Here is a 24,563-nt window from a genome sequence, read left to right on the forward strand (position 1 = left end):
CCGTAGCTTGTCTGTGTGACAGAGCTCTTATTAACTGTATTTCTTGCAATATTTCAACTGGAAAAATACGAGTGCACAGTCACTGAAATTATTCTCATGCCAGTGTTTGGTTAGCCTTTGAAGAGCCATTATACAGTATCTATGATTTTGGTCTGTGGTATGTAAAATTTGTAAATGTATTGAAAGAATTAAGAGAAGAATTTAAAAGAAATATATAAGCTATTACCTGTTCCTCTCCCTGCTCTGTGTAAAAGGTTTGCACAATTATTTAATAATACGAAACCTGTTACACTTCATATATAAATTTGCTTATTTAATAAAACTGAGAGCCATTGGATTATTTGTTTCTAGTTCTTTATTTTGTAACCCTCTTTAGGCGAAAGCCTCAAAAAGCTGTTTTGTCCAAAAACAACTGTTGTAGTCTGTCCAAATTATTTCTTAATATTTTTAGCTGTTTTACTGAAGAATACCTGAAATCATACATAATGCTCATATTTTCTATATGTGCTTAAATGTGTGAAGGAACAGGACAAGAGTTTTACTTTTCTTTAAAAAGCAGAAGAAAAAGTACTATTTAGGTACTGCTGTCTTGTCAGAGTAACATCCTTTGTCAATCTCTGTATTACACAAATTTTCTTTCCCTATTTAAACAATCATTTCCCTTACTATGGGGGAGGTGATACAATGTTGTTTATTGCCACTGCTTTGACTCAAACTGCTTTTAACTTTTTGGAGTGGTGGGGAGTAAAGCTAACAAAAGGAAAATGATATACAAAGATCATATCTATCTGGATTTGCCTGAACTTCTCACAATTACCATGTGTGCTCTCACAACGGCCAGGAACCAGGTAATTCAGAATACAGCACAACACCAATCAAAGCCAATAAAATACCTGTATTACAAAACTGCTTTTTCCTAATCCCAGGCCTGTGCTTAACTTACGTCGTCAAGTATACCACTCCTGGAAACAAGTTCTAATTAGATCCCTCAGGATATTCTTAATTGTTCCATTTTTCTCCCCGAAACTGTAACCCCCGGGTAGAGCTGAAGTCCTTCTCAGAGTACCTGCCTTTGGGAATGAGAAAATAGAATATTTAGGAACAATATTATCGTAATAGCCAGGAACAAATTACCCTAATAAGGTTCCACTACTCTGTCCAATTACTTACACTGAAAAGACATTCAAAAAGCAGCAAAAGCTTTTTGCTGGGTCACAGGCCACGAAAGCACTGGACCCAGGCCTTACCTTCCTCAGCAATGTCTGTCTGCATGATTTATTCCCAGCTTCTATCTACAGTCCCTTCTATAGCTTCCCTTTGGAGATGTTTTTTCAGACAGTAAAAATCTGTCTGGAGAGATTAATTTACAGGGAGAAAGCAGTCTAAACAAGTCTTACCTAATGCAAAGGAAAAAAGTAATTTAGGAGTATGTCAACACTGCCTCTCCTATCTCCACTCAGAATATGCTTCTAGCAAAGTAATTTGTTCGTTGAAAACAAATTTTACCAAGCAAACTTTTACCAAAGGGGAAAAAATATATGTAGTACAGTATTTTGCCAGCATCATCCTTTCTTTTTTGAACTGTTACGTTTGCACTGACAGACCTCAGAAGCACCAAATACAGTAAGTGTTAACTTGCTTTTTAAGTCATTTGAACTGGCTGGCTTAAAATCTTATGGTTATCTATGCATTTATTATGGATTATTAATGGTAACGTCATCAGTTCCCAGGTGCTTGGCAAAGTAGCTACAAAATTGTTCCTCTTGTGAATTAATCTGATCAAACAAACACCAAATTTCATAATCCTGAACAAGCAATACATAATTGTGCAGGTTTTACACAATGCTGCACTGACATATTCCTATTTCCGTGTAGTTTGTGAATACTGCGAACTGTTAGACTGACTCAGAGAAAGGCTCCGTCTTACCCTCTAGCAGATACACTCCAACAAATTCTTACTGAGAAGTCCTGCAATAAATATATGCTTGAACTTCTATTTTTTGACAGGTAATTGCAGAAGCCTCCAAGTTTCAAGAACCTTTAATAAAGGTAAAGAAAACTGAGTTTAGGAAAAACTAGCTGGAAGTTCTTTTTTTCAACAACTTTCCAACAAGGTAGTCAAGTCTATTTCTGCAGTGATCGCACTAGCTCTCAGCAAAGACCACAGTATTAGTTATCAACCTCAGCAAAATCATGAGTAGAAATAACATCAAGCAGAAAACTTTTAATTAAAAAGAGAGAATAGCGGCCTCAAGACTATCACTTGAAAAAAATGGTGAGAAAAAAAAATTTTGAAGCTATTGATACACTGCAGTGCATTCAGTCATGCAATAACTAGGCTTGAACCCTGAAGCTTCATGTGAAATCCTAGCTAGATGAACACTGCAGCACAACCTTATGCTGGGAAATGAATGCAAACTCATACAGGACAAAACCAGCGTTACCGAAATAGGAAGGGCTCGATAGTCGCTAACAAGGACCACAGGACACTTTCCGGAATACCCGAGTGAAAAAAGAAAAAGAGCATCCAGAAAGAGAGTTTGCCTTCAGTCGGTTCTATTTATTAACCATGAAAAAAAATATGGAACACAGAGATTCTGAAGTACTCTTAACTGTATTTGGCAAACATCAACTAGAGCTAAAAGTTCATGACAGTGGTTAAGCAAGACAATGGTTACTACACATGGAACTTAAAACACACCACTTTTATAAAATATTGATTTTACGTGGTAAAAATCTTCACAAAAAAGAAAATATATCCTGGAGTGGCTATTTCCCCATCACCATTACTAGTTCTTCCATGCCACTTATCTTGTGCCATACTGAAAGCTTCAGAGCACTCTGCTGCCTTAGAAAAGTTGAAGGCCACTTTTTATTTTATGGAAGTCATTCTGGGTCCATAACAATCCTCCTGTCGCAGGAATATTCAGTTCTGCAGAGCTGTGAGAGGAAGAGAAATAAAGCACATAAGCACCGAGCTGATTTAGAAGCTTACATCATCTAAGTAATTTTGATAGCACTTTAAACTTGTTAACAAGTTTTATTTTCAAAACAAAATGTCATTTCTCATTTTTAGCTCCAAACATTTAGCTGCTGGAATGTCCTTAGTTTTTAGTCACATCGTTCAAGAGAGGCAAAGGTACCAAAGCACAGACCAAAAGAAAGGTTACCAGTTACTAACAATTGTGAGGGAGACGTGACTTCAGAAATAACCACGGAACGAGCTTCGTCTGAACCTTCATCTGTCCTTTGCAGCTAGAAATGCAAGCTAATCAGGTGAAACGCTAACACAGCGAGCAGCCGACATAAGAACAGTCAGTCTGTCACAAGCTGTAAATGTTAACAATGCCTATACATTCTGCACATGGAAACTGGCCATTTCTATGGCTTTACAGAGAAGTCACAGAAACTAGTGCATTTACAGAGACTTCAAAGGCAACTGCTGTTTGGTGACACCCACAACATGCTAAGTAATTTCTAATTTTAGAAGGTAGCTCAAACAGGTGTAAAATCCCTTTTCATTGAAGAAGTTTCCCAGTTAGGCCTGAGTCCCAGGAGATCCCCAAAAAAATGACCCATATACATGACTCGCTAACACAGCACAGCACACGAAGAAGTTTTTATACAGTGTTCCCAGACATAAAGCACTGTCGAACACAAGGCTCAAAGAACAGTTGGAGAATACAGGTAAACTCTTCCCTACCCACAGTTCTACTATGTGAAGGAACTTAAATCACCACCATGTTGTTCAGTAGGTCAGATAAGGGTTTGGTTTGTAATTTTTCTTCATTTTATGAGAATGGTGAAGGTGAAAGCTAAATTTTATCAACAAAACAAATCTTTAAAGGATTCACTTGGAACCTGATATCTCACATTGTAAAGAACCTTTTTACTCATCAACTCAATCCTATTTTTCTAGTTTAAAAATCACCTAGATTACCCTGCCAATTCTTCACAGCATCAGTGAGACTCTCTACTCTAGCACAGGGTACCTCTTTATTTCCAGCATTCAAAAGCAGGCCAGAGCCCAGCTTCCTGCTTTGCTAGTGCAACCATGCTTTTCTTGAAACGAGCAGAGGTTCTAGGTCTTTCAGATTCTGTTGTAGCTACTCCAGCCCACTCTCCGTTCCCACGTTTCTGGCGATAATGGAACAGAGGTTTGTCACAGGAAGTGGTCTGACATCTCTCCTTGCTCCTGTTCATGCCTAAATGCTATATGAGAAAACATGCCTCCTGCCATCAAACCATGCTGCTTTCCCACAGATTTGCTTTTTCTCCAATATCAAAAGCAGTTAACAACAATAAATGAAAATTAATCCACCTTCTGGATTTGCCAGTGGGTTTTGACTCCTATTTTTCTGGTAGTTTAGGGTAAAAAAACTCCTTGAACCAGAACTGTCTTGTATAGCTTTACAGTCATGACACCACCAGTGCCCTAATACACAAATACAGCCAGCATAGAAACCAAGGAGATAAGAACAAGAACAGCAGTATGATTTGAAACAAAGCCATAAGAATCATGTAAGAGCAATTGTAAATCTTGACATTATTTAAAATTAGGTCTCTTCAAAGATGACAGCAGCAAATTCTGATTAAAGGAAGTTTTAAGACAATTTACAAATTCCTAGAAGCAATTAATTACATACCTCTATTGTATACCTCTATGGCAATTTCACCATTGAATATATGCTGAAATTGTTTCATATTAAAATAGGAAGAAAAGGCATGCAGCAATCTATGCATGACTAGTTTCAAGACAACATGAAAAAAACCAGCCTACAGTGAGTAGAAATTGGTGTGATCTTTGCTATTTTAAGTTTCCAGGATACTACATTTCCAGAATACTTCTGGCTCTGCTTGTCTTAGCTGGTGCCACATCCCACCCAAGAAGAAAGATGATTCCTTATGCACATGCTTTGTAAATTGCTTTGGTCTTCTCTGCAGCAGGAGTTCAAGAAGTACAAGTAACTCTATGCTACACAGAACAGGCAACACACTCTGTGCAGGTCTGCAATGCAGCAGTTAGTGAGGACTCATTCCGCTTCTGTAACGTAATCATGAGGCACTGCACTGCAGCAGAAATCGGCTCTTAACGTGATTTCTTCAAGAAGTCAGCTAACATCATGTACATCACTGTCCCTCTTCTTTTATTTCTATGGTACATGAACAGAATACTCTAGGTAAAAAGTGAATGATACCCTCAACCTTAACTGCAAGATATTTACTGGTGGCTCAGGCTTCCCCTCCCTTTATTTAAAACACAGTTTCTAAAACAGCCTGTGTAATTGGTTTCACTGATGATTAGTTCCATGGCAACACCAGTATAAGCCTCTCTGCAAAGTGCCACCATAGCAAATTCCACCCTTGCCTGACTCGGGACAGGCACTGCAGAAAAGGTTTAATTCTCTCCAAGGCGACCCACTACTATGCACTGTAAAATGAAATGGCAGCTTCCTCCTAACCATAAAACTACAAACAATCCATCTACACCAACCACTCTGTCTTGAATTCCTCAACATCACCACATGTTTTTTCACATCCTTGCAAGCACCAAATAACTAAGCATTACCTACAAGAAAAGCATGAAAGAAACTGGAAAAAACAGGTCCTTCCAGCTGTCCATTTGCAGGTATCAAGAGTGTTTTGACACATGTGAGCAAAAATTTATAATGCAAATTAGGTTTGTCTCTTCCAGGAACAGAGAAGCTGTGTGCCTGGGCAAACATTTCTGTTCTGGTTACCAGCAGCTTACTCTCTAAGTCAAGGTAGGGGCCAGCCAAGTGTGTAGGCAAGTATTACGGCATGAAGCACACCGCTTCCTGAAGATGGTATTCCAAGTTCACACCTATGGTATTCTAAGTTCTTTCCTCTGCTAAGTATCTGTGGCAAAATTTCCCATTACAGTTACACAAGTATGGTACAGAGCAGAAATTCCTAAAAATTTACATACTTCAGCTAAGTCTTGAGCCCAAGAACCTCCTGGAAATCTTCACCTGGCTGACAGACAATGTTTTCTATCCTATAGCAACATATTAGCTCCTCTTCTGTGTACAGACAGATTGACCTGGCATTTCCCCATAGCCATGTCCGTTCTGTATGACTTGCTGCTTCTTTTCATATACCTAGAAGCAAGGATCACTTATTTCTAACTTGTTGCAAGCAATGGAATCATAAACGAGTCCTAGAAAGTAAAATCTAGAGAACATTACCTAAAGTATGGATAAGTAACAGCTCACCTGTGGAAAAAAATCATTAAACAGTGCACTTGTAACTGTGAGAATCCATCCAGTATCTAATTAACAGTATCAGTATTTTTTTCATTTTGTTTTAAAACTAGAGTGACTCTACAGCTATGTGGTTTTTTTTTTAAACCTGCATGTTTATGACCAAGTACTAACCTGACTTTTCAATGCTTTTTACAGCATGGATGGGAGAAAAATACCCCTGAAAAGTCTGTTATGAGAAAAAGGCCTTCTAAAATGATAGCCATGTGTATTTCCTAGACAATGTTCAGGGAGAGGGGAGGATGAATGCATCCTAGGAGATCTTGCAGAGCATGCATCATGCTGTTAGGGTCCAGATTTAACTGCACATCAGTTCCAGTATGTAAAAATGTTTGCAGTAGCTGAGATCAAAGGTCTGAATTGCCCATCTCCAGCTACATTCAAAAGCAGATGCATATGCACCCAAGCACAACAGAACAGTGTTCCCAATTACCCTCCCACCTGTAAGCAGTTTGTGAATCAGAAACTTGCTAAGCCAAAGGTCAGGCTTGTGTTTAAGTGCACTTGTTGAGGTGTGGGTGTTTGTTTTGTGTTTGGGTTTTCTTCTTAAGATCCTTCAAATATGTGTATTTGCAGATTATTCAAGCAAGAATCTCAAAGCACCTTCACAGACATCATCATTCCCAGAATCATAGTTCCAGCTTCCATGTTAATGACACTGCGATGTTTTGCTCTTAAAGCATGATAAGGAAAGCAAGTTTTGGAAAACAAGAAATCTTACCTGCTTTGGACTTTTAATGGATTTGCAAAAATCCTAACAAGTTTTACCTCCTGAAACTCTTTCCTACTACCCTTATATGCCCTCCAAATCCAAAGAATTAGATCACATTTATTCTGAAGTCACAATAGGTGATACTAAGTCAGGGACGTTACCATTTAATCACAACACTCAACTACTGCTTGTCAGTGCCGTAAAAATGCCCAGACTTGAACTGCTTCACATGACTCACTGCAACAACTGAGCATCACAAAAGCAGCTACAAGTGTCAAAGTTTGATAAAGAGGAGAAAGGAACATAACACTGAAGGTGCATCAGGACCAATGCATCCGCTGGTTGCTTGCTTCATGGAAGCAATAGCTTCTAGTTGTTAGGAGCTATGACAGAACTCTAAATATGGAGGACTTTTTCTTGTTGGAACATAACCAAAATACATTGGAAACATTATCTAGACACTGCCCAGAAAACATCTCCAAGGTCCGCTGCCAGCATCCACAGCTTTCTAATGAAGGGCTATCAAGCAAAACTTGTAATTGTAGTAGGAAGAAAGATTTAGTGGGCATTAAACGAAAGCAGTCACAACCAAAGTAAAAGCAAGGAGAAAATTACCTTGCTGCAGTTTTGGTCCTGCCTCTGGTAGAAGTGTAAGAACCAAGGACTTCATTATTTGAATCATCAGAAAGAGGAGCAGCAGGAAAGGATAGTTTCTTTTTGATTACCTAACAATCTCTGAGGTGCTAATTTTACATGTCAATTGGATGAATCAAGCAGAAACAATACCCACTGAGCAGGCCTGAATTGACAACGCTTTAATTGTAAAGCCACAGTTCTTCCCATTAAAGTTACTCATCCCAGTGTATCACCAAGCACATTCTGCACCAGCTCTCCGTAGCTTGTTTTCAAAGTTCTGCACTTCCAGACTAGTTAATTTAAGGGATCAGCAGACTGTATCCTATTAACAGCATCAGAGAACACAGAGTTGTCAGCAGTCTGAAGAGCAGACTGCTACGCTATTACACCAGCACTGCAAAGGTCCTTCCAAGCACACACATTGCTTTAAAAATCCATGAGAAGTGCAGTTAGTAGGTATTAGAGATAGTAGTAGATATTTAGGTCAAACTATTTAGTCAAACAGAAGTAAAAAGGAAATCTCATCCTTAATTTTTCACATCATACAGTACAAGGCACAGAGAGACAAATACATTTCATGGTTCGAGGGCAGAGTCCTGCCCACACCATTACTCACTTTGTAATAGGAGACTTCCACTCATCTCTCACTGGCTGATCAAGCAGAGACATCATGGAATAATTATCCAACATGAGACCATCGGGGTCATCTGTCTGACCTGGGAGTTTCCCAAGAGGAAAGTCTTTCCATCGTACTTCATCTGGGTAAAAACAGTACATAAACAGGAAGTCAGAGCTCCCCAGACTGATTTTCAAAAAACAAGATCCCCCAAGTCCACAAATACTGTCTCACACAACTCAGCCATTCAGCAAAAATGAACAATTTCAGGTACTCAAAAATAAGTTTGAACTATGGTTTTAACTAATTTTATTTCTAACCTTACTATCTCTTCCAGAGAAAGTCTCTATAGTATGCAAGACAACAGGGACACATCTGGAGTCATGTAACATCACGCAGTCTACACAGTGCAGCTCGTCCAAACCACTATAAGACAATGCTCATTAAAAGAAACCCCACAGTATTCTAGAGTAACCCTTCATATTTACCTTCCTTTTTTAAGCATACTTTTGTTTGAAATGTACACATTGACTTACATATGTTAATTTAAAAAATTACTCTGCATACTTCTGTAAATGGAAAGAGCCATTTGTACACTATAAAGATAGAAACCAGCACCTTTGCATCCAGTAGCTCATTCCTCCAGTTCGATTCAGCATCCGCTTCTTAACGACTTGCTGAGATTAGTGGCTGCACAGCAACAGTGCAGCAGTGACTAAAGAACTGAAGCCACAAACGTAGAAGAGCATAAGGCTGGGGAAGCCTAATTAAACCAATTAAGGAATGCTGGACAGACAGCTGGGCTGGGATGAGATGGCAAAGAAAAACAATACAACAATGTCTTGGGAATTTTGCTATTTGTTTTTATGAGCACCTATTGCTATTTCCTCTCCATGACTTCACATTTGTTAAATTTGGCTTCCAATGGGGGTCAGAAACTGCACAAGGGGAAACCATCCATTGCAACTGATAACATCAGTGAGTCAATTCGTTTATACTGTGGTGCCAAAATTTCAAAGGCAGTTCTCAACGGGGAAATCCTCCTTTAAATTTCATCCTTATTTCACATCTAAATGAAAGACACAAATTACTATGTGGCATTGTTTTGACAATAACATTTCTTAAGCCTATATGCTTTTTTGATACCAGAACTCTTATTTCTGGAACGCTTACTAGCAGCTCAGCGAAGATCAGCAAACAGAAGCCTTCAGAAGATAAGGCACTCCACTCCAGAGAGCCAGCCATAATTACACAGACTGTTTGAGACCCCTGCTAATCACATACAACCTGGCCATTTCCTTCTCTTTGCCTGAAACGGATTTATTTTGTGTACTTTATACCTGCTCAAAAACCCAAGCAATGACCAAAAGAACCAGCAGATTTATTTGTTTTCCTTTTTATACCATTCTTGGGCATTTAATAGAACAAAAAATCTTGACATAGGATAGTGCTTTTTAAGTGTTATAATTTTACAATTACAAAAGGGGCAGAAATAGCACTTGGTAACATCCAATGCACCTGTAAGGCAAATTACCATTATATATATTTAACTGGCTAAGACCTCTCTTTGGGGAACAACCTAGTAAATAGCTGACATACCACATGTTGTCATGGGTTTGTACATACCTAGTGGCTATAATTTCAAATTGTTTAAAGATGGTAACTAAGTCAGTGAAGCAGAGGACAATTTTGCTTCTGTCCTCAAAACGTCCAGCTCCAACAAGCTGTTCACATCAGCAGAACTAAGTCAAGCTACTCAGGCAGAAGGCTTTTTTTTTTCTGACTTGGGAAAATTTCCCTGTGAGTGAGGTACAAGACTTCATTGTCTTCTACTGGCTGCTTTTCCTCTTCTTCCTTTAAATATCACTTTGCCTCCAACTTCTCTCCACCAACCTCCTCCTCCTGTCTTCAAGTCCCTCCATAAATCACTCACCCAAAAATCATCTAAGCTACAGAATCCTCCACTCCAACGAGGAGAAACTGTAATAAAGCTAACAAAACACTGGATATACTGTTTATTCCCTCTAAAAACCTGCCTTGCTCCTTTCTTTTGTTTGTCACCATGTCTTAACAGCAATTTTCCGGGAGCATGGAACTTAGGAATGTATGACTGGTGATTTCCAGCACAGCCAAACTCTGCTTTCAAATACCACTAAGTCTGACAAACAGAAGTCCAAGGAACATCCGTATTTTCTTTGCCATTCACAGCTGGCATATATGCTGCCCCACCAATTGGATACACTGAAATTTTAAACAGTTTGGAAAGGCCTGACAAAAACTTTAATGAGGTAGTAACAACATACTCCCGAAAAAGGCACTCTCAGTATTTCAAGAGTTTAAAAGAGATGACTCCTGCCCATAAACAGAAGACTGAAAAAAAAAAAAAAGTTTTCAGTGATTTGGCATTTAGATGAGTTTGAAGCACGTTTCAATTCTGGCCACACCCAGAGGGCTTGAGACGTCTTTGCATTTCAATTAACATTTGCCAGTGACAAAGAGTGTCTCAGTCTTACAAAGTTATTTGTTACCTGCAGTGATCTGCCAGGCGGACCCTTGCAGTGCTGCCTTTTTCTCAGCAATAGCCACTACATCACCAGAATGAGCAAGTCCTTCCAAAGGATTTGTTTCAGTTACCATCTCTTCTTCCTCCTCCTCCACCTCCTCTACACCATCTCTCTCCAGCACATCTTCTTGTTTGTCTACATTCTGCCCTTGATTTTTAACCTGATTTTCTTGCCTGGCCCTCCACTGTAAGCTCTCTATAGTGTAAATTGGCTGTTCACTGCAGATTGAAGAGAGGCCTGGACTGGACAAAGGGCCACCTCCTTCTGTGTAAACAGAAGCAAGATAGAGAAGGTTCTTTCGCGAAGAACGTGGCAAGCGAGGTCTCATGATTGTGAGGATCCTAGAAAGGAAAAGGGCAATGTAAAAGTCTTAAAAGCAAAATAGATTCCAGATGAAGGTTTATCAAGCTGAGCAGCCTTTTAAGTGTCAGTTTCCTCCAGGATGGCTCGTTCACATATCCCCTCTAACGGGCAAATCCGATTATTCCCTGCTGGCTGGATGCTGGAATACTCCCTCTTTGTGATAAAATTGAGGACTTGGGATACTTTTAACTTAATTCCTCCTTTGCTGTTTTCATGTGAAAAAGTCACCAACTGTGCTAAATTTGTATCATCTGTATAAGCAGTCATATCTCTGCTACCAAGTCACTTTTCTTCTGACCAAGTTGTTTCTTTAATACCTCCCCACATAATCTCTGCTTTAATTTTCAAGGTGCAATCCTTTTAAATTCTCCTCCTTCTCTTTGTAGAATTAACAAGGAGATGAGCAGCAACAAGCAGGGCTTTATATGCACCTGCTACAATTTCTACTAGATGCAAAGGAAGGGAAAGGAATGGGGCTGTAACTTGGCATATCACAGGGGAGCAGGACAAAGCTGTTACAGAGCACTGTTTGCTGTCCCTTTTCTAGGCCACAGGATCAAACTTACAGCTGAAGAAGGTGTGGAGTTGCCCAGCAGGGAGCTTCCAAGCAATTATCAGTCAGTTTTATCCACTGCAAAGGAACTTTATGGAGGAACAGCTCCTTCACCGGCACCTGTTTGTTACAGTGTTGTCTTTTCTTCCCTTCAAAGAAGATAGTGCAAACAAGAGGCTCAAAACTCGTTAAAAATACACCCTTCATCCCTTTGCATTTTTACTGGAACACTCATCCTCAAATAAGATGGCATTCCAAGACCAGATGTACCGATCAAACACACCAAGGTTGTTACAGGGACTTGCCAATGCACCCACAGCTCGATGAGCTCCACAAGACGTGACCACAGTGAGGTGCAGACCTTCCCAAGCTGGTTCTGTGCATGCCATCCCAGAAAGGAAAGCCACAAGATGTCTTTGTACAGCATTGTCCCAAATAAATGCAGGATTCTGCTTCTGGGACCTGAGATCATTCCGGATGACAATGCAATGAGTAGACTTCACAGGTGGGAACTACCACCATTCCAGGGATCTTGGTACATAATAGATATGCTCAGTGCTGACTGAAAGCATCAAACATGAACCTGTGACTGCCACAGACACTGGCAAAACGTTGCTGCAGACTGAGCCAGACCGGGAGAGGACAGAAGAGGTGGCAAAATTAGCCAGCTGGAAACCTCCTGAGGGATACGCTATATCGCAGTACAAAAGCTCTGTTAAGAGAATTCCTGTGACACGCTTTGAATAATTAAAGCTCTTCTGTGCCCGTCTCTTGAGTGAAACAGAGTTTGCCAATTTAAACAGTTCTGAGGAGTTTGGAACAGAAAACGAAATGTTACTTATTACCTTTGTGTAAAGTTTAGAAGGGGTGAAAATACTGTGATACGACTGAAAAAGGACAGCAAGACTATGTAAGTATCTTGCAAAGGCAGGCTTCTGTTAAGTGAGGAAAAAACTGGGAACAGGGAACTCAACAGGTTGTTTGTAATCTGCTGTTATTTCCTACAAGTACTGATATCTGGAAAAAATAGCACTTAAGGGCCTGATCCTTCATGGGAGAGATTGGCTCTTCCTATCTTGAGGAGGCTGCTGCCAAGTTGCCAATAACAATTTCAATTTTTTGCTAAGAAATCCATGACATACATAAGCTGCAGGTTGAAAGTGTAAGAAAATGCAACAACAAAAGCTCTGCGTTCACATGACAAAAAGGTAATAATCAGGTTCTGAACTTTCCATCTAAAGGTCACACCACTCTCCCTGTTTTCGCAATAGTACAGAAGAGACTTACATTTTTTACACACAGAAGATTCCAGACATACTCACCAGCGTTTACTTTGGCAATGCCAGTCAGCATCTCAGAAATCCAGTTGATCAAGAACTGAGGCCGGAGCTCTGAAGAGTCAGAACATTCCTTCAACTCCATAAACATTTTCTCTATTAGGATCTGTGTAAAACTTCGGGAGAGGAGGCCTGTCAGCAAAGGCTGCCAAAAGCAGTAAAACGTCTGAGGAATTTTGAACTGCCATACCTCTTTATTTACTGCAATAACAAGAAAAAAAAAAAAAAGGAAGTCAAAAATCACAGTTTTGTAATTTTTTGTGAACCACAGGTATGACACTTGTTCCAAAGTAAAGCAGTTTGTTCTGAGATCAAACTCAGGGTGTTTACTGGGATTCTCACTGAACCTGGAAGTACTATTTTCTTACGTTAGGGAAGTAAAAGAAGCAGCAAATTGATAATTAACACAACAGTGCAATGAAAGCAAAAATTACAACGTCTGATCTAATCACATGGTAAACCACAGGAAAATCTACCTGTTTTGCTAATCCCTTTCCAGTTTGACCTTATTTCACACATAACGAAGAGCTCTTCTGTCTAAAAACATACTGCAAAGAGAAGGCACACTGAGCAAAGCAACACAGAATCAAAAAGCTCCTATATGTTTACTACTATAATATAGTCACAGAAATTTGAGGATCTTTCTTGGAAAGTTCTTTGGCTGATGTTTCCAAGAGGTCCCAGGAGAACAGACAAATTATTAATTTTCATTGCCTCTAGGTACCTAATCCTTTTACCTAATCCACATGTATTGACAGCAGCATGGAACCAAGATACAACTGGTGAACGAGGCTCAAAAAAAAAATTTAGGTTTGCTTCAAATCTTCAATGTAGAAAATGAATTAGTGGGAGTTCATGAAATCAGTAACTATTGCAGACAGGCAGAGATGCAATCTCCAGAAGATGTTTCGGCCAGGCAGCATTCAGTGCTGAAGTGCTATCCTTCCATGGCAGACATTTATGCAAAAGCAATAGCTAAGCGTGGCCGTAAAAGGGCCTGGAGAACAAGTCAAAAGATGTTTAAGGAGGCAGATATATGAAAAATATGCAGAGAATTACAAATTACAACATAATGAGAAAAAAAAGAACAGACTTAGACATAACACTAGCTATGCACTTTTTACTTATGTGGTGCCCAAAACACTAACCTTCATACTTGATATTTAGCATCTTCAGACAATCCATCTTTGGGATGAGAAAGCCATCACTGAGAAGAGCTTCAGCCACTGTCTCCCTAGAGCAATTCAAGAGTCTTATTAATGCCACTTACTCCTTTGCATATCAAAATACCACTTGCACCCGTTCTGAAACAAGTTCGACAGCCAAATACCTGGAACTATGAGGAGGTGATGTAGCTTGTTTTAAGGCATTAAAATTATATGGCAGTTTGGGGCTGGATATATATCCCACTAGACTGGGACAGAATGTATACTTGTGTAAACCAGAACATAACCAGAACCTTGAAGGAAACATTTCTGCTCCAGTTCCAGAGGCAAATATCTTGGTATTTCAAAAGCACAGAAACATTTATCATATTGAAATACCTGTGGGTCCATTCGTGCTCTGATAGTGGCTAACAGAGGATGCTTAGGGAAGAGAGGATCATAATCACCAGTAGGTGCAATGGTTTGCTTCCACCAGTACCTACCAACCATCTAGCAACAGACAGTTCAAGTGATATAGAAATGTCATGTTTATTAAGTTATGCTTTTCATTATAGAACCTTCATGCTCATTACTCCATGCTCAGTAACCAATGGGCAATGACACTTAAGGTGCAAGTCTCGTCCTCAGGGTTTTCTTCTGGCACAACATTTGATGACCTCTTAAACTAACCAGCAGCTTGTATGGTATATATATTTATATCCAACATCAGGAGTTATAGCTCATATCTGTAATGTGATACTCTATCCTGTCTACAGAGTTACACTGATTGTGTTTCTCAGAGTGGGACAGGATCTTCACGCAAATTTATATAGTAATAATAAAGTCTCAAGGTCATAGAGGCCCTGCAGTACTAGAAAGTATAGAAGAGGCCAAGCATTGTCCTGCAATTTTGAAGAATTCTAAAGGTTACCGTGAAATCAAAGTCTACACAAGGTTGTTGGGAGAGCTTTTGAAGACACTGAAGGTGCTGACATGCCTTCAGGCCAGCACAGCTAAGTCAGGGACAACACCTTGGAGACCATCTGGCACAGGGAACATTACCCATTAACATAGATTAACAACTCAATCCTCAAAGATGTTGAGGAAATCAATCAATTGCTTTCTCCATGATCAGCTGAAGGACATGGTGAAAAGGTAGTGCAAAAGGTCTACAGGCCCAGCTCTGCACTGTACCTTCCACTTCAGCTCCTCATCAGAGATGTACCTGTTCTCTTGCATCAGGTCTTTGATCTGAGCCAAAATCCAGTCCACTTCTGAAGATGAATCAGACCACAGTTCTCGAGACTTCGAAACAGACTGCACAGTCTGCATAACCTGAGTGAAGGAAAAATCCAAGCATTAACAGAAAATATGCTCCAATGATGAACAGAAAGGCATTGCTATGAAGAGAAGATGCACTTGCCACATGTACTTCATGAACAGCACTTCGAAAAACTCACAAAAGTTCCCCTTCCTAGGGGTATATTAAAAATTAATATAAGCCATGTCATACTTGGAAAAGGCCTAGATTAAAAAGGCAGCAACACCAAGAAGTCAGACCTGTCAACCTCATCCTGGTTATAAATCTTGCTCTCCCTGACTTCAGCACAAACCAGGACAGAATCATTTTGAATCATCCCCACACCCCATGTGGGGTGAGGATGAGGTTGCCTAGTCAGAACAAGGTTCTGCCAGTCACATTATGCATACAGTAGATCAAAATGTCAAATCAACACAGCCATCTAGACAACCTGTAATCAGCTGAGAGCATCTGGTGAGTAGGAGCAATACACAAAACAGACTACCAAGTTGTACCAAGAACAGAAGAGAGAATATTGGAGGTTAGTACTCCTCTGAAAGTCAGTGATTTCTTGGCTTGATATATATCTTATCTCAGTCTGTCCAGCAAGACATGCCTTCCACTTCGGCTCACAACCTACCCAAGTGGCAATTCTGCCATCACCACCTTCTATAAAACATTGGCATGAAGCACGTTACATCACCAACAAGAATCTAGCAAATTCTTTTCGGAAGACAATAATTACTGAGAGAAAAGAAGAAATTATTTTTCCTGCCAGGTATGAATCTAATGTAAAATGAGAACAAAAAAACAAGGCGTCATTTTCAGGACTGTGATTAGCTCTCTAAACCTATATATACAAAGCTACTACTGCACGCAAAAGATACTTTAAATGACAAATCAAGTATAAACACATGACCTAAATTACTAAAGAACCTCTAGACTACCTATACGAACAATGAGACAACAAAGTACATGGCCCCAATGACAGAGGTTATTTTGGCCTAGTTCACACCTTACACATTTGTATAAACTTTTAAGTATAACGAGTAGCTAACAAAATAGCTAGAGAAGTATCTGGATCAGAGACTGTACAGTTACACCGTTCTAAAGATAACTTAGGTGTAATTGATTCTCTTTCTTACTTGAAAAAGATTACTTTTATGCAGGGAGACTCACAGCAGAGTGTCCCTGCAGGGAGACTAGCAAAGATACTGTACCACTCTTGCTATGCCAATCCAGGGTAAGTGTTTAAAATAAAAAAAGCTTCAAGTAGTATCTATTTGATATTTGGAACATTCAGTTGCTGTTGCGGTTAAGAAATTACTTGGACGCACCAAACCATTTGCCCTTAAAGGGTACAAGAACAAGTCCATGTCATTTTTTTCAACCCATTTCTAAGTTTCAGAGATTTTATCAGCTATAATCAGTTTTAAATTACAGGTCTACTGTTGTACAGAACAGATTTTCAGAGACCAACAAAGGACCAATATGTTTGCATCTCTTCAAATTACTAGCAATAGTTATTAATGCATATAAGTAGTATTGTGGTTTTTATTAAAGACAAACTTCAGCTAAGAACTTGCAGGTATCAGCCACAAGGAGTAATACTCCTTAGCGCTGAAGTATCTTGGCAAGGCCTTTGCCCACCCTTACTCAGTGAACCTCAGAGTGGCAAAAATAATACATTAAAAGCTATATCCACAATACATGTATCTACAGAGCATTCATTTTTCACAATTCAGCTGTATTTTCTCACAGCTGAGTCTTAGAAGTACACCACTTGAAATCACTCAACAAGAAAGACAGCCTTGCAGGGTGAACAGAAAAATCTGAAAAGCACAGTATGCAGCATTCAATTAAATTGAGGCATACAACAAGAGTTTACTCTTCAGCCTGTATTTACACCAATTTGATGGGATAAGGAGAGTTTCACATACACTTTGAAACAAAAGTTTTTAAATAACTCTTTTGCAATTGACTGACTACTCCTTTCCCCCATTCAATCCTGGCCAGTTTAAATTTTGAATTTGCATTTTCCTATTCAGTTTGAAATATTTCCCTCTGTTAAGAAGTCACTCACCACATATAATCGTCTCCTTTACAATGCAATGCAAAACATACAAAATAAGCCAGTACCCACTACAGAAATAGATGAACAAAGAATCATCACATTATGTACTCCAAAATCAAGACAACGAAGGAAACTGGATGTTCATTTTCAATAAAATTCCTGACCCTAGTTCTCACTGCTGATTAAGTCTACACTTCACTGGAATGTTAGCACACTTTCTCCTTTAGCCCTAATGATATTAATTGAAATAGAAGAGAGAACAGCTCTCCAGTAACAACAGTAGATTGGTGAGGTTGTATTCAAAGACATTTTACAAGGTCTGTAACCCAGCTCTCGACACATCCTAAGAATGATCCCATTACTAAGGGGAAGCTGTGCAGAGAGCGATTTCTGGGGCAAACTGGTCACAAATCTGAACTGCAGCACCTTGGGCACTGCAAAAATACACGGTGCATGATATAAAACATAGGCTAATGACTTCTGAATGACAGGTTTCAATTTCCAGAGACACTAGGATGAAAGAAAACAGAGTACTAGCCACCCGCACAAGGAAGAATTGGGATCTTCAACCAGTACATATCTCATCTACAAACATGAACAAAGTGTTCACATCAGAAACCATCGCAGCTCAAATTGCTTGCTCTCTGCAGTGAAGCTCTACTTTGGCAAGCCACCTATGACATGAGGAGAGAGATCCGAACAAGGAACTAACCAAGCCTCTCCTCGCAAACACAGCAGGCACAGGTCCCCTGTGGGCTACACACTAGGCAGCAGCACTACTTCGGGCAAGAGCACACAACCTGGCAAGCGCTGGAGCACTGCGGACACCAGCTTCCTGCCACCTCTGCGGCACCGATGCAAATACCACCCCTGTATCACTGACGCTTCTGGAGAGATTCTAACTATGGGAGGACACTACAGGGAGAAAAAAAGGAATCCCTGCAGTTATATGAAACAAACTCCTGGCACAGCAACTTGGTCATGCTAGCACTCAGGTGTTTCAAATGAGCCCTGGCCAAGAGCACCAGCTCTTCAGTTTGGGTAAGAATGAAGAGAATACTTATTGTCGCAAGCAGGAAATGAGAAAAAACGCAAGTGCCAATGATCAGACTGCACTTACCCGAAATTGCTCATTCTTGTAGGATATCAGCACATCTCTGACTTTTTCTAGAAATAAACATATAGTTTAAACAGGGAATGGATCAACTATAAAAGGTAATTTTGTATCTGGACAAGCTGCTTAGTTCTGCTGAATATACACTCAAGGAAGACATCAGCCAAATGAAGTCATAAATTCTGATTCAGACAACACTGTGAAGACTCCTACATTTCCCAGACTTTTCTAGCAACATAAGTTTTATCAAGCAGGGTTGAACCAGGAGTTCAGTATTCCATCACTAACAGTGGCCAAAGACAGACAAGTTGGATAAATCCAGACAGCTCCAAAAAAATTCCTAAATAGATCAGTTTAGAAAGAAATTGTTCCCATAGGCAGTTCATGCTCTGATGCATTTTTGCATTCCTTATACTTGCATTTTAAATCTATTGCAACAGCACTGTGGCTATTCACAAATGAACCATATCTTTATAGGATTTTATTAAACTTGAATATACCATCTACATGAAACGTCCTTTCTCTATCTGTGGAACACTTTTACTTTGTACCTGAAATAGCACCACCTTTCAAATTGCTTCACCATTCAGGTGTCATTGTCACCTGCTATCAGGGTGCCCACCACCCAGTATTAGCCAGATAAAACTTCAGATGCATTTGAACTGTAGGACTGACACATCAGTGGCATTCCATTACTCTGGATATATAAATCATAGAATTTACCATATCAATCTGTGGTTCTCTCCTTCAGCAACTCGGGGTGGGGTGTGGGCTCTGCTGTTTTTTCAGGGTAGCCAGAGAGAGGAAGGAATAGCACATGCTTGGATCTGATCCAACATGAAGTCAGACAGAAGTCCAGACATACACTCCGACAAGAAAAGTGGCAAGTGCTGCTGCATTCCAAAGTTTAGTACTGCCTCTAGGTTTAGACCCTTCTACTAAATTCTGTATTAAACTCAAAGTGCACAACAAATTAGTTAGTATTTTCTGGATCACAGCTACTGTATCTATGTATGAGTCTGTTATTAGAAAAGACTTGCAACAAATCTATAGAACCTAAAGCCAGAAAGTGTGACCTTCCAGAGAGCACTAAGGGTCACTTCAGCATTTCTGCACACTTTCTGGACCTTGGATTTGGCTGCTGTAATCTCCTGGGTGAGTTACTCCCTATATGCATGCCATGTTTTGTCAGAAAAAATATAACTAATTGGTTTTACTGTTTGATACCTCCAATGCCTCAAACTTGCAGACCAGTCATCGAATCAGAACTCACACTTCCTCCAGTAAGTCATTCAAACTAGAAATCCACTTCGAGAAAAGCTCCTTATTTTGGGTTCACAGACTTCTGGTAATGGAAAAGCTACCAGTGGAACAGTTTACTACAGTTTTCTCATTGTTTTGCACTTTATATCTTACATTATGTCCAGGTTGAGTTACCTGTGATTTTTTTTTTTATACTATTGGCAGCTAGTGATTGTTCTGTCCACATGAGAAGTATTTTGAAACTGACTGTACTGCCTTTATCCTGCTTTTGCTCAATTTATGAGTCTTCAGAGTTTTGAGAGCTATAAAAGGATCATAGTCGTCTTTGTGCACAGTGGCCTCAATACCAAAACTGTGGCTGGCAAGACACTACAACTAATTTTTAAAATGCTTGGTCCTAAACCATCCCAGGGTAACTGTTAATACTGCATATTCAATAGCAGAAAAAGATTTTATGTTACAAATTCAGTGAGCTAATACCACAAAAAGTCAATCACCCCAAGAATCCACGAAGGCCCAAAGAGGAATCCCAAAATCTGAGCTAAAGGTATCTCTTTACACACTGCCAGGGCTAGAAGATGACACTTACAAACTGATTTCTCTAGCAGAGCACATATCTAATCCTTGTATCTGCCATTGTACTAGTGACAGTTACCATGGAATTCCTTGTGTTTCTGACAGGCCTCATGCTGTGGAGTTTGAATCTCCCATGCATCATTGTCCAACTCTGCATTTCTTTCCACTTCTTCCTGCTCCTCGTCCTCATCTTCACTTTCTTCGCACAAGTTATTGCCCAGCTGACGGCTCCAATATGTCTTTCGTAGCCAGTCCAGCACAACATCACAACCTAAGGGAGAAAAGAAAATATCCTCTTCTCAGTGACATTTTCTTTGTTATTGAAAAAAAAAATACAGGTGACACATTGCTAACTTGCACTGTGAAAAGCAATGCTGTTAACAAGTTACAAACCCTAAAATCTCATACAACTCCATCAATAAAAAGGTGAATGAGGTTTAAAAAAACAAACCACCCCAAAAAAACACAACCAAAAACCCCCCAGTATCACAGGCCTGGTAACATCCATCTGCAGTCTTTTTGGCAACAAGAAACACTGGACACTCTTCCAGTGCTGCACCTCGCTCAAGCTAGGCCAAATTTCAGCAGAAACTAAGTCCCAGCAGTGGCATTCTGATGAGAAAATGAGTCAATTCTTTAGTACCACCACGATCTACACAGTGTCTATAACAATAACATTAATTTTTTGTGCAGAGACTACACTAGGCATACATGAGACAGGTCAGAGAGAAAACCCTTTTCTCCCATCACTATTTCAAAGCCCAACTCAATCTAAGGACCCTGCTGAAGCTTAACTGGCTCCTCAGTGCTTAACCCAAAATTCCCAAGAATCCCTTCAAAGGCCATGAGCTGGTCATTCGTTCAGGCTTGCAGTACCTACTGCATTTCTCCCTAAATGGGATTTAAGAGTCTCAGGTATCTCCAAGCCACCAGGAAAAGCATTTACCCCTTTCCCCAAGATGAACTTCCTGAGCTGTAAGGAAACAAGAGGGCTAAACTATTGTTTCTAGTATTTTTTTCAGGGGAAGGAGAAAGTCTCTGAACACCTGCTCTGTGATGCACCACAGTCTGGAACCACCAGACACAGTTCAGCTACCCCCCAGGGCAGTGGCAAAGCCTCCTGGTGTCTCACACCACAACTCTCCCTTACCAGGACAAGCTCGCCACCTGTGCTGTAGGGCCCCGACATGGAGGGAAGGGGGCTCCCCTGAGGGCCTGTGGCACTGGAATTGCTGCCCTGAGTGCACCTCAGGCCAGGTCCTCTCAATGCCATCCACTGGCAGTACTCACCCTTGCGGCACAGAGCCAGGCGTGGCAGCTTCCCGTGGGTCAGCTCGTGACGGAGATCCACAACCCAGATGGGGATATCCACCTGGAAGAAAAGCCATGGGCGTCACCTCACAGTTCCCACTGCATCATGCCAATGCCACAACCGCATGCAGCCTTGCAATGCTGCAGAGAACCTCTACCTGGGTGGGAACAGCTTCTTCTGGGCCACTCCTGCACCACAGTCCCCCAGCCTCCCACTTCAAGGGTGGGATGAGATCCCCTCCTCTCTGATCCCACTCCTCCAGTGGCCTAGGATCCATACAAACTTGGGATTTTACAGTTCTTCAATGTTACTTGCAACAACAGATGTCTTTTTAGACAGAGGTGCTACGTACAATTTAATGAGACACTGAGAAGCAGTTAAATTATATTTAAACTGATAAACATTCTGGATGACAGTTTGCACATCAAAGATACAAATCATATCATATATAATACTCAAATCGTACACACTAAGTTGCATGCAATTTTTTGCAACTTTCCTAAGGAAAACTAACTTTAGCTATAGCTAATAGTAAAATAACCTCTATTTTTAAGCTTGATCAGTTTTAAAAGGTGAGAAGCAGCACCTTTCTTAAAAATCCAGGGGGAAAAAAATAAACCCCACAATTGATCATTCTCACACTGGGGCCCCATACAAGGCTGCATATATTGGAGAGTCTCAAGTACTGCCTGTTCTTCACTTTCAAAACTTGCTGTTCAGACCCAGATATGATGCTCAGTGCAGCTGGCAATAAAAGGACTCAAGCTGGTCCTGCTACTGCAATTACACCTTGAACCTTCCCTCCTCCACACAGAAGTTGACAAGCTCACCTCAAGTGAGAGATACAAGATGAAAATGCCTGCAAATGTGATTAAGTGCTTTTTAAGTATAACCTTGCTTGTCAAAGACTAGAATTTATAAACCATAGGTTTAGCTTTTGTTCCGTATCTCAGTAGCTAAGAAACAAAAACGTGTGGTGTATATGTCAAGTGGGACTGTTTACATGTAAATCAGGACTCTTGATCACACGTGATCCAAAAACGTTTTAATGATCATCAGTCTTTGTTACTCCTAATCTAACTTTAAAGAACAAAGTTTTATATCTAGTTACATCAAGCCTCTTTAAAACCTTTCAGTTGGAAAGAAGTGGCATCTATATTATTTTGGTTACAAAAGAATGACCCCCCCACAGCTCCCTCCACCCAGTGTTGTTAACAGACAATGCGTATGCTCACTGTATATACATAAGTTATCAAGTAACTCTTACTAAATACTTACCTCTCTGGCTAACTGTCTCAGAGGAATGCTGACCATTTTCTGTTTCCTTTCTGTGATCAAGTTGACAAACCTGCATGCAGGTTACAAAAAAGATAAATGACTATCAAGAGCTGCAGAGAAACTTGCAGCCCCAGAGACAAATCCCCCACATGCTGTGCAACACTGTGGTCCCAAAGATGCAAAGTGAAATTTGACAACTGAACACCACTATCTGTTCAGGTCTGTCTCTCTCACAGCACACAGGCCTCCAGAGCCCCACCTTACAAGAGCCAGCCCATAAGAGAGGATGAGCTCGTGTGACTTCAATCTGCCAGATGAATCCAGAACCTTGCAACGAATCAGTTCAGCAGTACAATCCACTGCAAGAGGCATTTTGGGACCATATCTAGAGATAAAGGAAAAACAGGTGAGCAGTCTCACACGAATACACTTCCTCTGCAAAACGCATAGCTTTCCAGCTATATTTTGTGCTCTGTGGTACACAACAGCCTGAGTAACGCCATGCAGGTCGACAGCATCAAAGGCTCTTTCCAAAAGGCTTTTATTTGGAACAGAGTGATTACACAGAATCATAGAACGGTTCGGGTTGGAAGACTGGTCTTGCCTATGGACGCAGCAGGGGCAACACAAAGAGAATAAGGCAACTGGAGGGCCTTGGATGTGCTCCTGCAGCGCTCTGCCTTGAGGAACCAGTCTGGGAAGCCGTGGCCATCATGCAAGGCTTCGGCTGCCGCGTCCTCCGGTGCACACGGGGCAGAAGCCTGCCTCCGGCACGAGCTACGTGCCCGGAGCCCACTGCACGAGGGCGGCACCCCGCAACACCGGGGAGCTGCGGCCGGGTCCCGGGCGCCCGACGGGCCCACGACAGAGAGCGCAGGGAGCCGCCGGGGCTCGAGGGCCAGGAGGGCCGCTCCAGGGGCAGAAGAAGCAGCGCAGAAGGCAGCGCCAGCCCCTCAGGGCCGCGGCGCCCTCCCCGCCCGCGGTGCGCGGCTCGTACCGACTCTTCCACGCCGAGACCCGGTCCAGCGCTTCCTGCTGCAGCCGGCTGTCGCCGCAGTACAGCCCCACCATCACCTGGTCCCACTCCGCCCTGCCCCTCCACGCCACCACAGTGCGCAGCGGCTTCAGCCGCTTGCGGGCCGGGGACAAACACCGCCGTCCGCGGCGCCAGGCCAGCTCCGCGCGGCCCGCCATGCCCCGGCCCGGCCCGTCGCGCCTGCGCCGAGCGTCCGTTCTCGGCGCGGGGGCCACTTCCGGGGCGGGCGGTGAAGGGCGCCTGAGGGTTCCGGCGCGGCGCGCGGGTGGCGGGAGGCTGCGCGGGTGGCGGGTCTGTCCGGGGGCTGTGGGAGTTGTCTCCCATGTCAGGGGGTGTGTCCGGCGCTTCACTGCGGGGCTTGTGCTCCGCGGCCAGAGGAGTTTCGGGCGTTTGGAGGCCG

At 41.4% G+C, this 24,563-nt stretch overlaps 1 protein-coding gene across 3 annotated transcripts; it reads right to left on the bottom strand.

Annotated features, from left to right (window-relative positions):
• Positions 1-709: 709 nt before the first annotated feature.
• LAS1L (LAS1 like ribosome biogenesis factor) lies at positions 710-24,348 on the bottom strand. 3 transcript variants are annotated; one of them, XM_086619852.1, is made up of 14 exons: positions 24,125-24,348; positions 23,387-23,512; positions 23,128-23,197; positions 21,828-21,909; positions 20,617-20,808; positions 18,705-18,751; positions 15,436-15,545; positions 14,214-14,299; positions 13,051-13,266; positions 11,742-11,877; positions 10,777-11,153; positions 8,249-8,390; positions 1,928-2,940; positions 710-1,070 (listed from the first exon to the last, which is right to left on the bottom strand). In XM_086619852.1, the coding sequence occupies exons 1-13, from the start codon at positions 24,319-24,321 to the stop codon at positions 2,850-2,852; spliced, it is 1,872 nt and encodes a 623-aa protein (XP_086475978.1). In that variant the 5' UTR covers positions 24,322-24,348; the 3' UTR covers positions 710-1,070; positions 1,928-2,849. The 3 variants fall into 3 exon arrangements, with proteins under 3 accessions (XP_086475978.1, XP_086475976.1, XP_086475977.1); XM_086619850.1 differs by lacking the exons at positions 710-1,070; positions 1,928-2,940 and adding an exon at positions 4,014-4,137 and having other exon boundaries at positions 24,125-24,321; XM_086619851.1 differs by lacking the exons at positions 710-1,070; positions 1,928-2,940 and having other exon boundaries at positions 8,353-8,390; positions 8,867-11,153; positions 24,125-24,321.
• Between the last annotated feature and the right edge of the window lie 215 nt (positions 24,349-24,563).

This window comes from Tauraco erythrolophus, chromosome 13, assembly GCF_009769465.1.
Source record: "Tauraco erythrolophus isolate bTauEry1 chromosome 13, bTauEry1.pri, whole genome shotgun sequence".
NCBI classification, from domain to species: domain Eukaryota; kingdom Metazoa; phylum Chordata; class Aves; order Musophagiformes; family Musophagidae; genus Tauraco; species Tauraco erythrolophus.